We start from the raw sequence: 17,305 nt of genomic DNA on the forward strand, positions 1-17,305 counted from the left end.
CAGTGGTGGCACTCGCCCTGTGGAACGCCCTCCCACCAGATGTCAAAGAGAACAACAGCTACCAAACTTTTAGAAGAAATCTAAAGGCAGCCCTGTTTAGGGAAGCTTTTAATGTTTAATAGGTTATTGTATTTTAGTGTTTTGTTGGAAGCCGCCCAGAGTGGCTGGGGAAACCAAGCCAGATGGGCGGGATATAAATAATAAATTATTATTATTACTATTATTATTATACAGGCTTCATCGATACAGCAAACTTTGCAAGTGTACACAATATGCACAGTTTATAATAAGCTGTTTTCGCACCCCCAGGTTCCTCGTGAAAGGGAACTGAGCAGCCAGGGCGTACAAATAAAGAAAGGCGGCTTTCTGGATCCAACCCTGCATCTCCCAAGACAAACGAAACAGGGGAAAGTAAAGTGACAAGTGGATGAACGGTGGGGAAGCCAGGAAGTGGCAAGAGGTGACTGCAAACCTCCCACATCAGCCACCCAGAACAAGAACAACAGCGGAGGAAATGGAGAACGGACAAGGTGGATGGGAAGGGAGACTGAAAAAAACACAGGGTGCCTTTCCCCCATAACGTTACCTTTCCGTATCTGGAGGCCAGCGGCTCAGGAGGAACATCTGTCCAGCATAAGTCAAGTGGTCAAGAGAAGCCAGCCGCAAATTAGGACCCCCAAAGAATAGGAGGCTACAAAGTCTGCCTGGGTCTGTGCAAGAGGGTGCCAGCCCAATGTCTGCCCGTGGCAAACTGTACTTGGCCCGGCAGAGGCGGCCCCAATCCCCACTGTTATTATTCTTTCCAGCCCAGGAGCTTCTAAGCAGCGGTGAGAACAGCTCACTAAAGTGCAGGGCAAAGCGACCAGGGCCAACGGCTTCTTCATTCATGCCAAGGGGTCACCGAGGATGCCAGACACAATTTGCTACAGGGGGCAGACCTTGGGTGGGGGCAAAGCTATTCCACCAGCTTTGCCCCACCTCTTCTCTGGTACCGTTCAAAGGAAGAAGCGTCGTTTAAAAGACTGGTTCTGGCATTCCCCTTAATGTTTTTGTGGGGAGTAATCTGCTGCCTTTATGGCAGCAAAATGAATGCATATTAGCGCATTCTACTCACACCTGGGACGCGGGTGGTGCTGTGGTCTAAACCACAGAGCCTAGGACTTGCCGATCAGAAGGTCGGAGGTTCGAATCCCTGCATGGGGGTGACCTCCCGTTGCTCGGTCCCTCCTCCTGCCAACCTAGCAGTTCGAAAGCACGTCAAAGTGCAAGTAGATAAATAGTGCTTTATTGGCCGAGGCAGCTGGCGTACAGCTTCCGGGTCTTGTGGCCAGCATGAGTAAGCTGCTTCTGGTGAACCAGAGCAGTGCACGGAAATGCCGTTTACCTTCCCGCCGGAGTGGTACCTATTTATCTACTTGCACTTTGACGTGCTTTTGAACCGCTAGGTTTGCAAGAGCAGGGATTGAGCAACGGGAGCTGACCTTGTCGCAGGGATTCGAACCGCCGACCTTCTGATCGGCAAGTCCTAGGCTCTGTGCTTTAACCCACAGTGCCACCCGCGTCCCATGCTTCCCTTAAGTTCCTGCAAATGGGAGCTTAAGTGAGTTATTTAGGTACCGCAGCCCTAGATGTTGCCGTCATCTCCCCCACTCCCAGGCCACAGGAGCACTCCTGGGCTCCCTTCCTTTCCTTTTCCTACAAACCCTGCCCCTCCTTGTCCCATCACAGTGGCCTTGCATGCCCAGCCTGCTCTTGTCCTTCCCAGTCTTACCAAGCCCCCTCCTTCTCCCGGCCCCACCCCCACCCTCTTCTACAAGCCCCCCAGCAAAACGTTGGTGTGACATTTGGCACCAAGACAACGCTGTGGACTCATTGGAAACCTGAACAGGGCCTCTGAGCACCCAGATCTTGTGATCAGACACCATGTGAACAGTTAAGGCCTTTGCTGTGATTCGAACGGGATGCCTCTTGCTGAGAAGCTCTTGCAACCGTGAGGTGAGCTTCCCCCTAGTGAAGTCCTAAGGGAGGGTTGCTAAGGGGGGGAATCAAGTCTTTTTCTCAGCCTCCACCCCACCCCACCACGAGAAAACTGAGCCAGGCAAATCAGGACTTAATGCAAAGGTTTATCGTTTGTGGTATACCACATTTTTCGCTCCATAAGACGCACTTTTCCCCTCCTAAAAAGTAAGGGGAAATGTGCGTGCGTCTTATGGAGTGAATGCAGGCGGGAGGCTCTGCTCAGCGCTCCCTTTAAAGAGCAGCATGGAGTGTGTGCAGCTCTTGGGGGCTTTTCCCTGAGGAGGAAGAAGGGCAGCCCGTTAGTCCCTTGTCCCTCCTCGGGAAAAGCCTGCAAGCGCCGCACACACGCTCCTTGCGGCTCGTGAAAGGGAGTGCTGAGCAGAGCCTGGGATGCATACAGGCTCTGCTCAGCGCTCCCTTTAAAGAATATTTTTTCCCTTGCATTCCCCCTCTAAAAACTAGGTGCGTCTTATGGAGCGAAAAATACGGTGACTTGTTTGAGGCATTCGGAGGTGATTATTTTGTACAGCTTGCTGGCGAGGGCGGGGGGACCTTCTTATCTAACACTACATCTCTCAATGGAGTCCATCAGTCCTTCTCCCTTTAAGCACAGACTACGAAGTTCAATGTCCAAAGTGACACGCAATAAAAGGCTTACCTGGGATTCTGCAAGGTAGCCGGCTTCGTTTCCTTGTTCCAAGCCTGTCTTCACAACCTAAAGTTCAAGAGGAACAACTTCTTGGGTTATTTGAAACATTTCTATGCCACCCTTTAGTTTGAAACCCCCAGGGTGGTTTAACGTTTACTTATTTCATACAATGCATTTCCTAATTGATTGCAAAACAAACAAGCCTCAAAGCAGCTTACAAAAAAAAAAGATAAAGCAACAAAATTATCAATAAGAAGAACAACTTAAACTTTCAAAAAGATAAAATAACAACAGACTCAAAGCAGATTAAAAACTCACATCGGTTTTCTAATATCAAGAGGCAGGGAGTTCCAAAGGGTAGGAGTGGCTTGAGTGGGCCTAACTGTGGTAAGGCGATCTTGATGGTTTACAAGTGAAGATTAAAAACAGCAGGAAAGGAACGGCAAAAGGCAGTGCAAGGAAGGTGGGGAGGCAAGTGGGTGGGTGCGTAGGGGCAGGAATGCACCAGAGACCCTTCCAGCCAGTGCCAAAGAGGCACCCACATACGCTGGCAGGCCTCCCCCTTCAGCCGGTGTGATGAAGACAGACCCCGAAGCCCAGCCCTCGCTGATCCCTTCCTGCCTGCGCTTCAGGATGGTGGGAATCATGATAAAAAATCACGATGAAAGCCGGCAGGAGGGCCAGCTGCCTAAATGGCCAGACTTCTTAAATGCCACAGGAATCAAACGGAATAGTATTAGACAAATGGAAACTCTGAGGCAGGGATGGTGGAGTCTGTGGGGGCGCCATAGCACTCTGCAATCACCAGCTGCTGGTATCCTGCCTCATAGAATTGCTGAGTTGGAAGAGACCCCCATGTTAATTCAACCCCCTGCCAACTGTGCCGGCAGAGGACAGCCATCCTGGCTACTGGCCATCCAAGTTGGGTGGGTCCAAGGTCAACTCGTCCAACCCCACTAAAGATGGGCAGAACTAGAGATGCCAGTGTTTCGCCACATGCAGGGCAGAAACCAAGTGTGCTCACTGTTAGGATATAGTTCCGTTCCACCTTAAAAGGAGCAGGCATGCCTGTTGTGTGTCACATGCCTGTTTACTTCCAGCAGAGGCTTGCTGGGAACTTCCCGTTTGTATATTGCTTATGTTTTCCTGCTGTTTTGCTGGACACGAAGGGAAGCAGACATGTTTTTTCCTTTGTTCCTAAACTATGCTGAATAAATACTGTAAATACGTTTACACATGTCTCTGTCCGCTGATTGATGCTGTTCCGGGAACCGGAGATCGCAGAGCTGCCGGCCGGTGGCTGGAGCCAGCTGGGGGCTTGCCAAATGCCCCCGCCTCCCCGGACGCATCCAAACACTCACACCCTGGCACAGACATCCCTCTGCCCTCCCTCATGCACACAGATGGCCCTCACCTTGATGATCTTAAGGGGAGCCGGGTAGAGGCCTTTCGTTTGCTTCTGCACTTTGCCCTCCACCGTTTTGTAGACTTGCTGCCGCACGAAGCCAATGCCCATGGCATAGTCCATCATCTCTGCAAGGCAACGCAAAGCAGGTTCAAGGGAGGAAACGGCCCAGGGGGCCGACCCCAGGGAGGCCAAGGGCCAGGGCAGCTTGCCCCCGGAGCCAGGCCAGGCCACTCACTCTGCATCAGCCCCTTGTTCCTTTTCTGCGAAATCGTCTTCTTGGCGAGGCCTCGGGCAAAGGTGATGGCCACTTCCTCCAGGTACTCCAGTGTCCGCTCCTCGGGGCTCTTGATCCCTGGCCCTGCGAAGGCAGAGGTGCTGTTTTAGCAGGAAGCGAAGGTGCATTCAAAGGAGACAGACTCCCTAAGGGAGAATCCTGCATCCAGCTCTCTCACTGGAGCCTTTGGTCGAATGTTTAAGGCGGCCGCAGACGTTCCTAGACTGCGACAGCTTGACCACATGGCTGAATTACTGCAGTGGTTGGCCCAGAGGCTGCAGCTGGGGCAGAATGTGGCAGTGAGACTGCTTGCGGCAGCAAGATATGTTTTCCCCTCCAGCCTCAGGGGCTGTTGTCCCTGCAAGTGTTGCTGCCCTACAAGTCCCATCACCATCCCTGGCCGCGGGCTGTATTTGCTGCGACTGATGGGAGTTGCAGCTCAGTGATGGTTCCCAGCACCTGCCTTGGGTGAGTTGCTAGCACCGCTGGGGCCTGCAACATCACAGACCACGCCAAGCCAGGTGCAAGGCCACGGGGCAGGTGTGTGCACCTAGAAGCATCTCCAGCTAACCTAGAGGATCCACCAGCTGGTCCACCAGTCCCATCTTCTTCGCTCTGTCAGCGCGGATGTTCCTTCCGGTCAGCATCATGTCAAAGGCAGCAGGGAGCCCCACCTGAAACGCGGAAGGAAATGAGTTTTACATGCCAGAAGAGCAGGGATGCTGGAAAGGCAGACTCCCTCCCTCTCTGGGGTGGGGTGTTCACCCACTCACCATCTTGGGCAGCCTCTGGGTGCCTCCTGCCCCCGGCAGCAGCCCCAGCAGCACCTCTGGGGTTCCCAGAACAGTCTTCTTGTCCTTGGTTGCTATTCTGTACTGGCAAGCAATGGCAACCTGGAAAGGGAACACAGGGAGCTTCCTGAATGCACAGTCAGGCGGTTGCGTTCATCTGGCTTAGAATGGTAAAGGGGTCTCCAGAGGTTCGGACAAGACCGGCCATTCCCAGCCCTCCATGGAAGAAGAGAAGAAGAGTTTGGATTTGATATCCCGCTTTATCACTACCCAAAGGAGTCTCAAAGCGGCTAACAATCTCCTTTCCCTTCCTCCCCACAACAAACACTCTGTGAGGTGAGTGGGGCTGAGAGACCTCAGAGAAGTGTGACTGGCCCAAGGTCACCCAGCAGCTGCACTTGGAGGAGCGGAGACGTGAACCTGGTTCACTAGATTATGAGACTACCACTCTTAACCACTACACCACACTGGATCTCCCACACTGAAGATGCTGGGGACTGAGACCAGGGCCTTTTGCACGCAGAGCAGCTGCTCTGGAGGCGAGCCAGGATCCTTCCCTTATGGCAAATGCAGAGAACACAGTCACACGCACAGCATTCTCCCTTTCATTATGGAGCACAGGCTTTCCCAGCTGCTCCCTACCTCTAGTCCTCCCCCAAGGCAGGACCCGCTGATAGCAGCAACGATGGGCTTGGGCGATTTCTCCAGCTTCTCCAGCATCTTCTGTCCTTCCTGAGAAAGTAGAGTTATTTCTTGGCTGGACTGGCAGGCCTCAATCATGCTATGGGCGGGACAAAGAGAGAGTTTCGTGGCTGTGAACGAGGCGCACCGCTGCCCACTTACAAAGTCATCCTACCTCTGCAGAGAAGCAATTCAAGCTGCCTGCCCAGTGTCACAGGGCTCCTCCTTCGCCCAACTCTGTGTGACTGCTGCTAGGGAAGCAGGTGTGTGCTGCAACTGGGCGCAACCGTCTCCTTGCTTTATCAGCCTCTCTGCTGCAACACAGATCTGCTGACCAAAACCCTGGGGCATGTGAGGGAGTGTATGTGTGTGTTGTGGTTCTGGACAGTTAAGAGTTAACACTCCAGGAAGCGTTCTTATTAAGTGGGTGCACTGCCCACATGATCCGGGCATTTTCCTATGATCTATGCTCTCTGGGGGCTGCAGAGATCAGTCTGTCTGAGAATGTGAGCAAGGTAGTTTCGTTTTGTTAGAGGCAGAAAGCTGCAAGCATGCAGCTAGACTCGGTAGGTTTTTCTTTTCCGTGATAGAAGCACTGGTTTCGAGTTATTGAAGACACCACGCAGACACAAAGCGATTTTACGCTGCGTGTGAACTCTGCTAACGTCTGACAACTGAGAAGAGTGGCAGCACGCGAGTGGAAGTGTGTGGGTGCCACTGAAGTTTGTCAGAGTGGAAATAAATCAAATTTATTGCAGTGCCGTTGCAGCAGACTCCCTGGGTCAAAGGATTTACGACCCACAAACTTTAACAGTGTGAACTGGCCCAAGCTCTCAGGGGACTTCCTTTCTGGAGGTATTTCCCCAAGAGTCAGCTTTCATTCCTGCAGGGTCCTAACATCTCACTTGTGAAGAGAGAGCTACCTCAGGACTACCTGCCACCAGCTAGTAAGCAAGAAGAGAGGCGGGAGCTACTGCTCTGGGTCCCAAATAGGCCTCTGTGTTACCAAGGCTCTGCAAAACAGGCACCCTTCACCAGCCAACTACGGCAAGGGCAGCAGCTGCTCCAATCTGAAGCAGTGGCAGGCGGGGATAATAATATAATAATAATACTGTATTTTTCACTCCATAGGACGCACTTTTCCCCCTCGAAAAATTAAGGGGAAATGTGTGTGCGTCCTATGGAGCGAATGCAGGCTCCTTGGCTTCAGCGATAGCAACGCGAAGCCTCCGAAGCGCAGAGGGAGCACTCCCACTGCGCTCCGGAGGCTTTGCGTTGCTTTCGCTGAAGCCTGGAGAGCGAGAGGGGTCGATGCGCACCAACCCCTCTCGCTCTCCAGGCTTCAGGGATAGCCACCTGAAGCCTCTGGAGCGCAGCGGGAACTTGCGCTGCGCTCTGAAGGCTTCGGGTTCCTTTCGCTGAAGCCGGGAGAGCAAGACTCTCCTGGCTTCAGCAGTGAGGGAGAGCTGCGCAGTGCCCCTTCAGCCAAGCGGGAGAAGAAATGGAAGGGGCTCCGTTTCTCCTGCCGCTTCACTGAAGGGGCGCTGAGCAGAGAGGGGGAGTTTTTTTTTCTTGTTCTTCCCCTCTAAAACAAGGTGCGTCTTATGGTTGGGTGTGTCCTACAGAGCGAAAAATATGGTAATTTATTATTTATACCCCGCCCATCTGGCTGAGTTTCCCCAACCGCTCTGGGCAGCTACCAATCAAGTTTTAAAAACAAAACAGCATTAAATATTAAAAACTTCCCTCAACAGGGCTGCCTTCAGATGTCTTTTAAAGATAGGCTAGCTGCTTATTTCCTTCACATCTGAAGGAAAGGTGTTCTACAAGGTGGGCGCCACTACCAAGAAGGTAGTGCATTTCTTTCATTATGTCCTGTTGCTTGTCTTGTCTTTCATGTCCTGTTTGCTGTTGGGGGTCTGACTCTGAATCTGCAAGAGTCAGGGGGAGAGGCTGTGGGTTAGGCACAGCAGCGTCAACTAGGGTGGTGACAGTGTTAGCAATAAACACTGTGTTACTGTATGGGAGAGGAGCTTTTCCTTAACCGGGAACTCTGGAAGAAGCTGCTGGGAATAGGAAATCTCTGAGGCCTCTGCTGGGCCTCCGCTTACACACAGGTTGCGGTGTGGTGAACTACCAACTGACTTCCACAACTCAACACCCGCAGAGTCCCCTCCACCGAAATGAGGTTTGAAAGCCAGCAGAACAGGTTGCAGTGTGTGTGTGTGTGTGTGTGTGTGTGTGTGTGTGTGTGGTGTCCACAACAGCCAGCCCCATTGGCAAATGTGCCCACAGACCCGAAAAGATTTTAAAGCCATTTTCCAAAGCAGCCTTTGCCCGCTTGGTGCACCTCCAATGTTCTGGACCACAGCTCCCATTAGGGGAGGCTGTGGCTGATGGGAGCCCAGCACATCTGGAGGGCACCAAGCGGGCAAAGGCTGCCCCAAAGCACACGACCAGTTTGCCCCTTTTCCCACCCAACAGGACCCCTCTTCCCGCCCTGGTGGAACTTACTTGATGTCTGCGCCAGCAATGAAGCAGCCGGGTTTTGACGAGATCAGGACAGCGCTACTGACGGCCTCGTTGGCCCAGATTTCGTTCATTACGGCGGAAAAGTCGTCTTGCAGCTGCCTGGAGAGAGTGTTGACCTGGGGGAAATGAACAGGCACGCTGAAGCTGAGGCGGGCAAAGGGCAAGCTCCCACTCTGGAAGGAGAACGGCCCTTGCTTGTCCTCGCCAACATGGAACAGCATTGGGAAGGCGGTGGCATGCCAAATGTCTTGAAGCTTTGAAATGTACTCGTAAGCGGCCGGCAGCACACCCTTCTATTAGGTCTGGCATACCATCTCCCTCCTTTCTATCTCCACGACTCCCAGGCACCCCTTTAAACCTCTCTGCGCAGTTTAAACCGCTTGAGCCCACAGGGAAGCGACAGGAGCACCTACCTTGGAATTTGGAGAGTTAAAGCGCACGACAGCAACATCTCCTTTGATGTCATAGTTAACATGGCTTCTTGCTGGAGCGGAGGAAAAAGAGAGATTTATAGGGACATTTCAATAGGGGCAAATGTCAGGTTCTGCACTTAGGAAGAACCAGATGCACAAATATAGGATGGGGGGGGGGGAAGCTGACCTACTAGCAGTACATGTGAAAAGGATCTAGGGCAGTGGTTCTCAATCTGTGAGGCCCCAGATGTTGTTGGACTACAACTCCCATCATCCCTGAGTTCTGGCCTTGCTAGATAGGGGTGATGGGAGTTGTAGTTCAACAACATTTGGGGGCCCACAGGTTGAGGAAGGCTGATCTAGGGGTCTTGGTGGACCACAAGCTGAGCATGAGTCAACCGTGTGATGCAGCAGCAAAAAAAGCTAATGCTATTCTAGGCTGCATCTAGTGTCCAGGTCAAATGGAGGAATAATCCCACCCTATTCTGCCTTGGTCAGACCACACTTGGAATACTGTGTCCAATTATGGGCACCACAATTTAAGATGTTGACAAGCTGGAAGGTGTGCAGAAGAGGGCAACCAAGGTGATCAAGGGTCTGCAAACCAAGCCTTGTGAGGAGCTCTTGAAGGAGCTGGGTATGTTTAGCCTGGAAAAGAGGAGACTGAGAGGAGATATGAGAGCCATCTTCAAATATCTCAAGGACTGTCCCATAGAGGATGGAACACTTGTTTTCTCCTTGAAACACTGGCTTCAAGTTGCAAGAAAGGAGATTCCGACTAAACTTTCGAAAAAACTTTCTGACTGTAAGAGCTGTTTGGCAGTGGAACGGACTCCCTTGGGAGGGGATGGACTCTCCTTCCTTGGAGGTTTTTAAGCAGAGGTTGGATGGCCATCTGTCTTGGATGCTTTAGTTGAGAGTCCTGTATTGCAGGGGGTTGGACTCGGGGTCCCATCCTACTCTAAGATTCTATGATTCTATATTTATTATTTCTCCATGCAGGACTTCAGCAAAAGTTAGGACAGGGGCCACCAACCATTTTAGGCTCATGGGCACATCTGGGTGCCAGCCTCTTTGGTTATCACCTCCTTTGGAGCTCACTGCCGCTGCCACCACCCAGCTCCCCAGAGAGACAGAAGAGGGAAAGATCACCGTGGGCCACTGCTGGCACAAACCCACTTAATGGAGAAGCAGAGCCAAGCGCTGTTTGAGATAGGAGAGGTGGCAATTGCTCCAAAGGGTGCTTTGCAAGGCAATGGAGGGGATTTTGAGAGGTGGGGGGCTGCACCCACCTGTCAATCATGTGACATCACAACAGTGTTGTGTGAGGACATGTGGGTGGCCCCATCCACCTGTCAAATTAGGCCTGCAAGGTTGTATTCGATGGATGAAAGGACATTTGATTTTTGACATGACTGAGAATCAGAAGGCGGAAAATATGAAAACATTGAGAAGAGGCAGGAATGAAGATCTGGAGATAGCTTCAGAGGTCCAGACTATGGGGAGCCTGGAAAAATTAATAATTACAATTTGGACTACAATTTGGTCTTTTTTTAAATTTTAGTTTATTGTTTTTAATTGGATTATGATGCGGATATGTTGATTGGCTGTTTTTAATTGGAAAATCAATAAAAATGATTTTTTAAAAAAGGCCTGCAAGGTTGATCCTGGAGGCAAAAAGGTTCCCCACCCCACCCCCACTACACTGAAGTCACTATGGTCTCCTTGTTATTACTACAAGGGTGAAAAAGGCAACCTGAAACACCGTCCCCCAGCTAATTTGCCTCTGCCAGATTTCTTTCAACCAGGGCAGAACCCCTGTCATCGCCATCAACCCCCACCAGACCCAAGAACTGACTTACACTTAACAGGGGAGGACGTGCTGAGGTTTCGGCAGGCGTAACCTGAGACAGAGAGAGATTTCAGGAGTTACTTTGGAACTTCAAATAAATCAGAACATTTGCCATCCCTGCTGGTGCCTTAAAGCAGAGTCTCTTTTTGAGTGATGAGGCTCAGTTGAAAGCAGGGTGGATTTGATTTAAATCAAATCGATTTAAATCACTGGTCAATAAGACTTGATTTAAATCGTGTTTTTTTACAAAAAGACTCATTCTTGCTGGTATCATCTTAATATTTACAACCAGATGAAGGTTTCATTTCTGGAATAATAAATTTTCAGAGTAGCTTTTACAGTTATATCAAAAATTACTGATTTGGTTATACCATTAGAAACATATCGACAGATAATTATGAAATTATTGTTTATATTTGGACAACTTTTCTGCTGTACTTTATTGGAAGGAGAAAAATAATCATTTCCTTAATAACAATTTAAACAATTCATTTAACTAAAACAGTAACATTATAGCATATGTATCCATGTTTGTTAACTGATGCTGTTAAAGTTTTTATTGTTTTTTTTAAAAAAAAACTTAGACTGAGTTTTGGCACAGGTGAAAAACTTAAAACAAACCCTAATTTCCTGATGAATAGCCTTTGGACTATAATGTAACTTAATCAGAAAAACCCAATGGATTTTTACCCACCCTGGTTTAAAGGACTTGAAAACTCAACATCGCTTTGCACATTTTTACACAAGCCAGCATGGCACGCTTGGCGTTTCCCGGTGTTTGCTATGTGCCTTTTCCAAGCATGGCTTCCCAACATACACCTGGAAGTCTGAGCGTTGCTAATTATTAAGTGAAACTCTGAAACTTGATCTGATCTATCCATTGTGTTAACAAGACACGGCAGCCCCTTCCAGAGGGTCCCAAGTCCACCCGAGGGGAGGGGGAGCCACCGCATCAGAGGCCAAATATGCTGCCTTGCGCAAGCCGGTCACGTGACCCAGCCCCAAAGCTGGAGGTGCGCCATGTCCTTTGCTCCACATTTCCAGAGTGGAAAGGAAAGGACCTTTCACCTACATCCTGCCGTGGCCATAAATGCCGGCACTTTGGAGGTTGGACACAGCACCTGATGAAATTGCCAGCGAGTCTCTTCTGGGGGAGCTGGAGGGCTCCTGCTATCTTGAGCAGAGCCAGCTCAGAAAGACGCCAGAGTTATGTTTCACATATTCTGTGCAAATGAAAATGCACGGCTCACAAATGCTCATTGGGATGTGAAAGACCTGCCCCTTTCTTGCCCAGACGCTCGAGCAACATCACAAAAACCAAGCAAAGGTCTCATCCACACTTTTGCTCCACCCAAATTTCGATAATATTTAATCATATTTTCTGTGCAGATTAATTCCCCCAGGGTCCAAAAACTTTCCTCTTTGTTTTTGAGAAAACCCAGTCTTGCCCACTGAAGTGGATCTTCGCAGATACACAGAAAACCCAAAGAGAGATTTTGGTTAACAGATCAGCAAGCAATTTCAAATTTCCGTAAGGCAGAGCTGGGAACATTGAGAAAAGCTGTCGGACCCTGGGGAACTTTTCAGGACACAATATGGTCAAAATACAGGTCAAGCAGCAGTGTGGGTGAGCCTTTAAAGGTAAAGGGACTCCTGACCATTAGGTCCAGTTGTGACCGATTCTGGGGTTGCGGCGCTCATTTCGCTTTATTGGCCGAGGGAGCCGGCGTACAGCTTCCGGGTCATGAGGCCAGCATGACTAAGCCGCTTCTGGCGAACCAGAGCAGCGCACGGAAACGCCGTTTACCTTCCTGCCAGAGTGGTACCTATTTATCTACTTGCACTTTGATGTGCTTTCGAACTGCTAGGTTGGCAGGAGGGATGAGCCTTTAGGCAGGCCCAATAGTGGTAAGTGCCCCCCTTGCCACCTTGAAAGCAAATATTTTAAAATCTGACCTTCTCTGTCACACAATACAGACGTGTCAAGATGGTGCCTTTTTGCTACAAAGAAGCCTTATACAGTGGTGCCTCGCAAGACGAAATTAATCTGTTCCGTGAGACTCTTTGTATAGCGTTTTTTTGTCTTGCGAAGCAAGCCCATTGACAGCTTAGGTTTAGCGGCTTTTAGTGATCAGCTGTTAAGTGGCTTATCAGCGGATCAGCTGATAAGCAGCTTAGCGGCTTAGAAAAAGGGGGGGAAAGGGAAAAAACCCGCAGGAACTCACAAGACATTTTCGTCTTGCGAAGCAAGCCCATAGGGAAATTCGTTTTGCGAAGCGCCTCCAAAACGGAAAACCCTTTCGTCTAGCGGGTTTTCCGTCTTGCGAGGCGTTCGTCTTGCGGGGCACCACTGTACTGTTTTTAGGGTTCCTAATGCTTACTGCTTCTCTGGCTGCTTATAAACATGCGAGATAGCAGGAAAGAGGATCAGTCATCTCATAGGAGCAAATCCCATTCAGCTCAAGCCCAGAGCAGCTTCTGAGCTTGTAGCAACCTGACAATGAACGAAGAGGCTCCAGACCAGAGGCAGGCCATTTCATGGCAATCGCCAAATGTTATGTTGCAACACAGCGTTCGGTATGACTACATCAACCCTTCTCTCCACCTTGTTTTCCAGAAACTTCCCTTTCCCCGAAATACAAACTCTGGAGATCAAGGGCCTTCCCCATGCAGCACCAAATATTTCTTGTACAGTGGTACCTTGGAAGGTGAACGGAATCCATTCCGGAAGTTCATTCAACTTCCAAAACAGTCCAGAAACCAAGATGTGGCTTCCGATTGGCTGCAGGAACCTCCTGCAGCCAATCAGAAGCTGTGACGGATGTTCAGGTTCCAAAGAACATTCGCAAACCATAACAATCACTTCCAGATTTGTGGCGTTCATCTTGCAAGTCGTTCGAGATGCAAGGTACGACTGTACTGCCATTTAGAAGAAACTCTGCAGAAGTACAGAGTTGTTGTTTTTAAGTTGCACTTTAGGAAGAGATGGCTTTAAATCCAACTGCAACAAAAAAACAGACAGGCCTGGGTACAGAGGAAACCTGGGAGACTGCACACATTTAACAGGATTAAAAAATGTCCTTCGATTTGCAGTTAACCAAGGCCTGGAAGATGCCCAGCATGTTCAGATAACAAAAGGATGAAATTTAGAAAGGAAGCTAGCTGACTCTGCCCATACAATTAAGACCACTTTTGAAGGACACATGGAGGTGTCTCAGTGATGAAATGATCTCTCCAGGAAGCCTAGACAGGCACCCACTATGCTGTTTTTCTGATGCAAGGCAAATACTGTCAATTTCATTTTCCCAGAACAAGCAATCCTAAAGCACTCTGCTGTAACTGAATTTAATCTTTTTTGTCAAGAGGAAGTGCAGTTCCAAGGATCGGCTACTCGACTGGCAGAAAAGGAAGTTGTTGTCTTCATGCTTTTCTCCAGCAGAATCTGGCTGATCACAGCTGGGTACGGAAAGCTGGATTATATACCTGCTTTGTCCGATCCAGCTACATGATTCCTTACTGCCGGTCCCAGAATAGTAGAGTTTCTTGAATGGCTTTAAAAGGGGATTACATAAATCCATTGGTAAAAGACCTACCAGCAGCTATTGGTAAAAGACCTACCGACAGCTATTAGCTGTGACAGCTAAGCAGAAACACCAGGTAAACCTTTCGGTTTATGGGGATATTCAGCCAGGAAGGTCTGCAGCCTTCAAACCCTGCTTATGAGCTTCCCAAAAGTATCTGGCTGGCTGTTATTAGAAACAGGATGCTGGACCAGAATGCACTCAAGTTTGATACAACAGTGAGGCACTTCTACATGTCCCATAATCCTGCAGCGGTAGCATGAATTCAGGGTCTCCCAGTTCCCTCTGAGTCCCCAAATTCTTTAGAATGGGAGAAGCTAAGGATTTTGACCCACAGGACATACTTAAAACCAGATGGGCGGGGTATAAATAATAAATTATTATTATTACTACTTAAGGGTTGCTCAATCATCCAATGGCCAATTGTCACTCTCATGCACATATGCAAAGTCAGTCACCACATCACGGTGCTGAGCTGAGAGGTTTCAATCTCTCAGCTCAGCACCACATTTGGGTGCCCACAGCTGACAGGCTCACCACCTCTGATCAGTTTAAACTGATCAGTTTAAACACTGAGGCTTTTCTGGAGGACTCCACTGAGGGACATTTGATAACCACTGACTTGGGACCAGTTTACCTACAATATCACCTTAACTCACACGTGCCCACTCAGCCACTTCAATCAGCAGAATTGGCATCACTACATGCACCAAATAATACCCATTCCATATCTGGAAGAACTTGATTGTCGAGAGTAGCAGCGCCTGCACTTTGGAACTCCCTGCCCATTGAGATCAAGCAGACACCCTCACTGTACTCTTTTTGGCAAGCCTATCCAGATGCTTAGAAAGTTGAGATAATCCTAATCTGTTTTAGTATTCTAGCTCTCATAGTTTTTAAAGCTGGGATGTAATATTTTCCTTGATTTTACCGTTTTATCTTTTTGTAAACCACTCTGAGTTTCGTTTTTTACAATCAAGTGGTGTATAACTTTTATAAAACAAACAAAAGAGGAGACTGAGATATAGAATAGCCATCTCCAAATATCTCAGGGGCTGTTCCATGGAAGATGAGAGCAAGCTTGCTTTCTCCTGCTCCGGAGGGTAGACTCAAACCCACAGATTCCAGTTGCAAGAAAGGAGATTCCAACTAAACCTTAGGAAGAACCTTCTGACAATCAGAGCTGTTTTGACATTGGAATGGTCTACCTTGAAAAGCGGAGGACTCTCTTTCCTTGGAGGTTTTAAAGCAGAGGTTGGGTGGCCATCTGTCAGGGATGCTTTATCTGAGATTCCTGCATTCACAGAATTGCCGAGTTAGAAGGGGACCTCGAGGGTCATCTAGTCCAACCCCCTGCAAGCCAGGCATCCTGGTGGGCTAGAACCAGCAACCTTCTGGTTAGCAGCCAGGTACACTGACCCATCACAGGGGTGGGTGGGTTGGACCAGATGTCCTTTGAGGGGGGTCCCTTCCAACTCTACCGTTCTAGGATTCCATTGGGGGGGAGTAAGCATGGACCAATGGTACCAAATAGTATGGGAAACAGCCCTACTAGGAAAATTAACCAATAAGCTGAAACTGACACGGGGACAAATAGAAGAAGACACATTCACCCCAGTATGGCTCCCCTTTATCACATACACAGCCCAACAAGACAATGACAAAAATCCACCAACAGCATACGAATCAATATGGCTAACCTGATCCAAAACACCCACCCACCCCACTCACACGTGAAAACAAAGACCACCACAGCGAACCACAAATGAACAGCCACACCCCAGGCCAACCCCAACCTCTCTCACCACCAAAGGAACACAAGCGAACAGCAAAGAACCTGCACAAGCAACGCTGATACTAAACCCTACATATAGTAAGTGAAACAGAAACATCGCCCGACTCCACCCCCACCCATCTTTCCCCCTCCCCCTCTTTCCTTCCTAATGTCTCAACAAATGAAAATGATTTGTAAAAATGTTACATTGGGGGGGGGGAGACATTGCACATACTTTTGTAAATCAACAAAATCTTTAATAATATATTTTTTTAAGGATTCCATTGGGGGAGGCACAAGGGGGGAAAGAGCAGGAAAGGGCAGCTAGAGACACCTTTGGGCGGCAAGTGGTTGCGGAAGAGAGGAGCCCAGGCAGGGCTCCGGGGGTGGAGGGTGGAGGGAAGAGGGTGGAAGGCCTAGCTGTCAACTTTCCCCTTTTCTTGCGAGGAATCCTATTCGGAATAAGTGAATTTCCCTTTAAAAAAGGTAAACGTTGACAGCTATGCCCTGGGATAGCATCATAAGATTCTAGGGTGGGGACAGACCCCAATGTGGGGGTGTTCAGGGTGGCAGGAGAGGACATATTCTTTATTAATATCTTTCCTAAATTGCATTACTGAGCAGAGTTTACATTCCCCTTTTTACATGCACAGCAGATAGCTGGCTGCAGGCTCTCACTATTACACAATTCAGTCTGTCTCAGTTCCTGGTAAGTTCCCTTGAATCCCTCTTAAAAGAATAAAGAGGCCACAATCATAGCTGTCAACTTTGCCCTTTTCTTGCGAGGAACCCTATTCGGAATAAGGGGATTTCCCTTAGAAAGGGGGATGGATGGTGGCAGCTCTGGCCCTGGAAGGGAAGAGGAGGGGGAAGGGCTGGGGGGGTGCAGATGACCTTCAGGGGACCCCCTTCCTCTCAGCAGGGGCCGAGAACGGGGTCCGGAGGGGGGAGCGGGGCCCAGGGGGGTCCCCTTCCTCCCCCCCCCCGGGAGACGAGGCCCGGGCGCCCCCTTCTCCTCCCCTCCCCGCCTCACCTGAGCGGCAGCCCCGGGCCCGGCAGTACTTGAGGGCGGGCGTGAAGCGCGTGAGGCTCCCGATGGCCCGGACAGCAGCCGCCATCTTGGCCGAGCGCGGAGGTCGAGCGAGAGCGAGCGAGGCGGGCGGGCGGGCGCGAGGACGGAGGGCGGCCCTGGCCCAGGGGGCGGGGAGGGGCCTCCCGCGACGCCCCGGCGCTTCTTGACTACGTCAAGGGGTGTCCGCGGCGATGCCTGCTGGAAAACGCCCCCCTCGCGGCCGCCCCCGGCCCTCCTCTCCACGTGGATATTTGCCTCC

The 17,305-nt window shown here is 49.9% G+C and overlaps 1 protein-coding gene across 1 annotated transcript in view; it reads right to left on the bottom strand.

Moving 5' to 3' along the window:
* HADHA (hydroxyacyl-CoA dehydrogenase trifunctional multienzyme complex subunit alpha) overlaps positions 1–17,158 on the bottom strand; it is a 32,476-nt gene extending 15,318 nt beyond the window's left edge. Inside the window, exons 1-10 of the mRNA XM_081903945.1 lie at positions 17,008–17,158; positions 10,630–10,671; positions 8,768–8,838; positions 8,337–8,470; positions 5,784–5,922; positions 5,124–5,243; positions 4,922–5,024; positions 4,312–4,434; positions 4,083–4,201; positions 2,678–2,734 (exon numbers count right to left, since the gene is read on the bottom strand). Coding sequence (XP_081760071.1) covers positions 2,678–2,734; positions 4,083–4,201; positions 4,312–4,434; positions 4,922–5,024; positions 5,124–5,243; positions 5,784–5,922; positions 8,337–8,470; positions 8,768–8,838; positions 10,630–10,671; positions 17,008–17,092 — 993 coding nt within the window. The 5' untranslated portion in view covers positions 17,093–17,158. The remainder of the gene's footprint in view (positions 1–2,677; positions 2,735–4,082; positions 4,202–4,311; positions 4,435–4,921; positions 5,025–5,123; positions 5,244–5,783; positions 5,923–8,336; positions 8,471–8,767; positions 8,839–10,629; positions 10,672–17,007) is intronic.
* Positions 17,159–17,305: the final 147 nt, after the last annotated feature.

The sequence above is a fragment of the Podarcis melisellensis genome (assembly GCF_964234715.1).
Source record: "Podarcis melisellensis genome assembly, chromosome: 3".
NCBI classification, from domain to species: Eukaryota; Metazoa; Chordata; class Lepidosauria; order Squamata; family Lacertidae; genus Podarcis; species Podarcis melisellensis.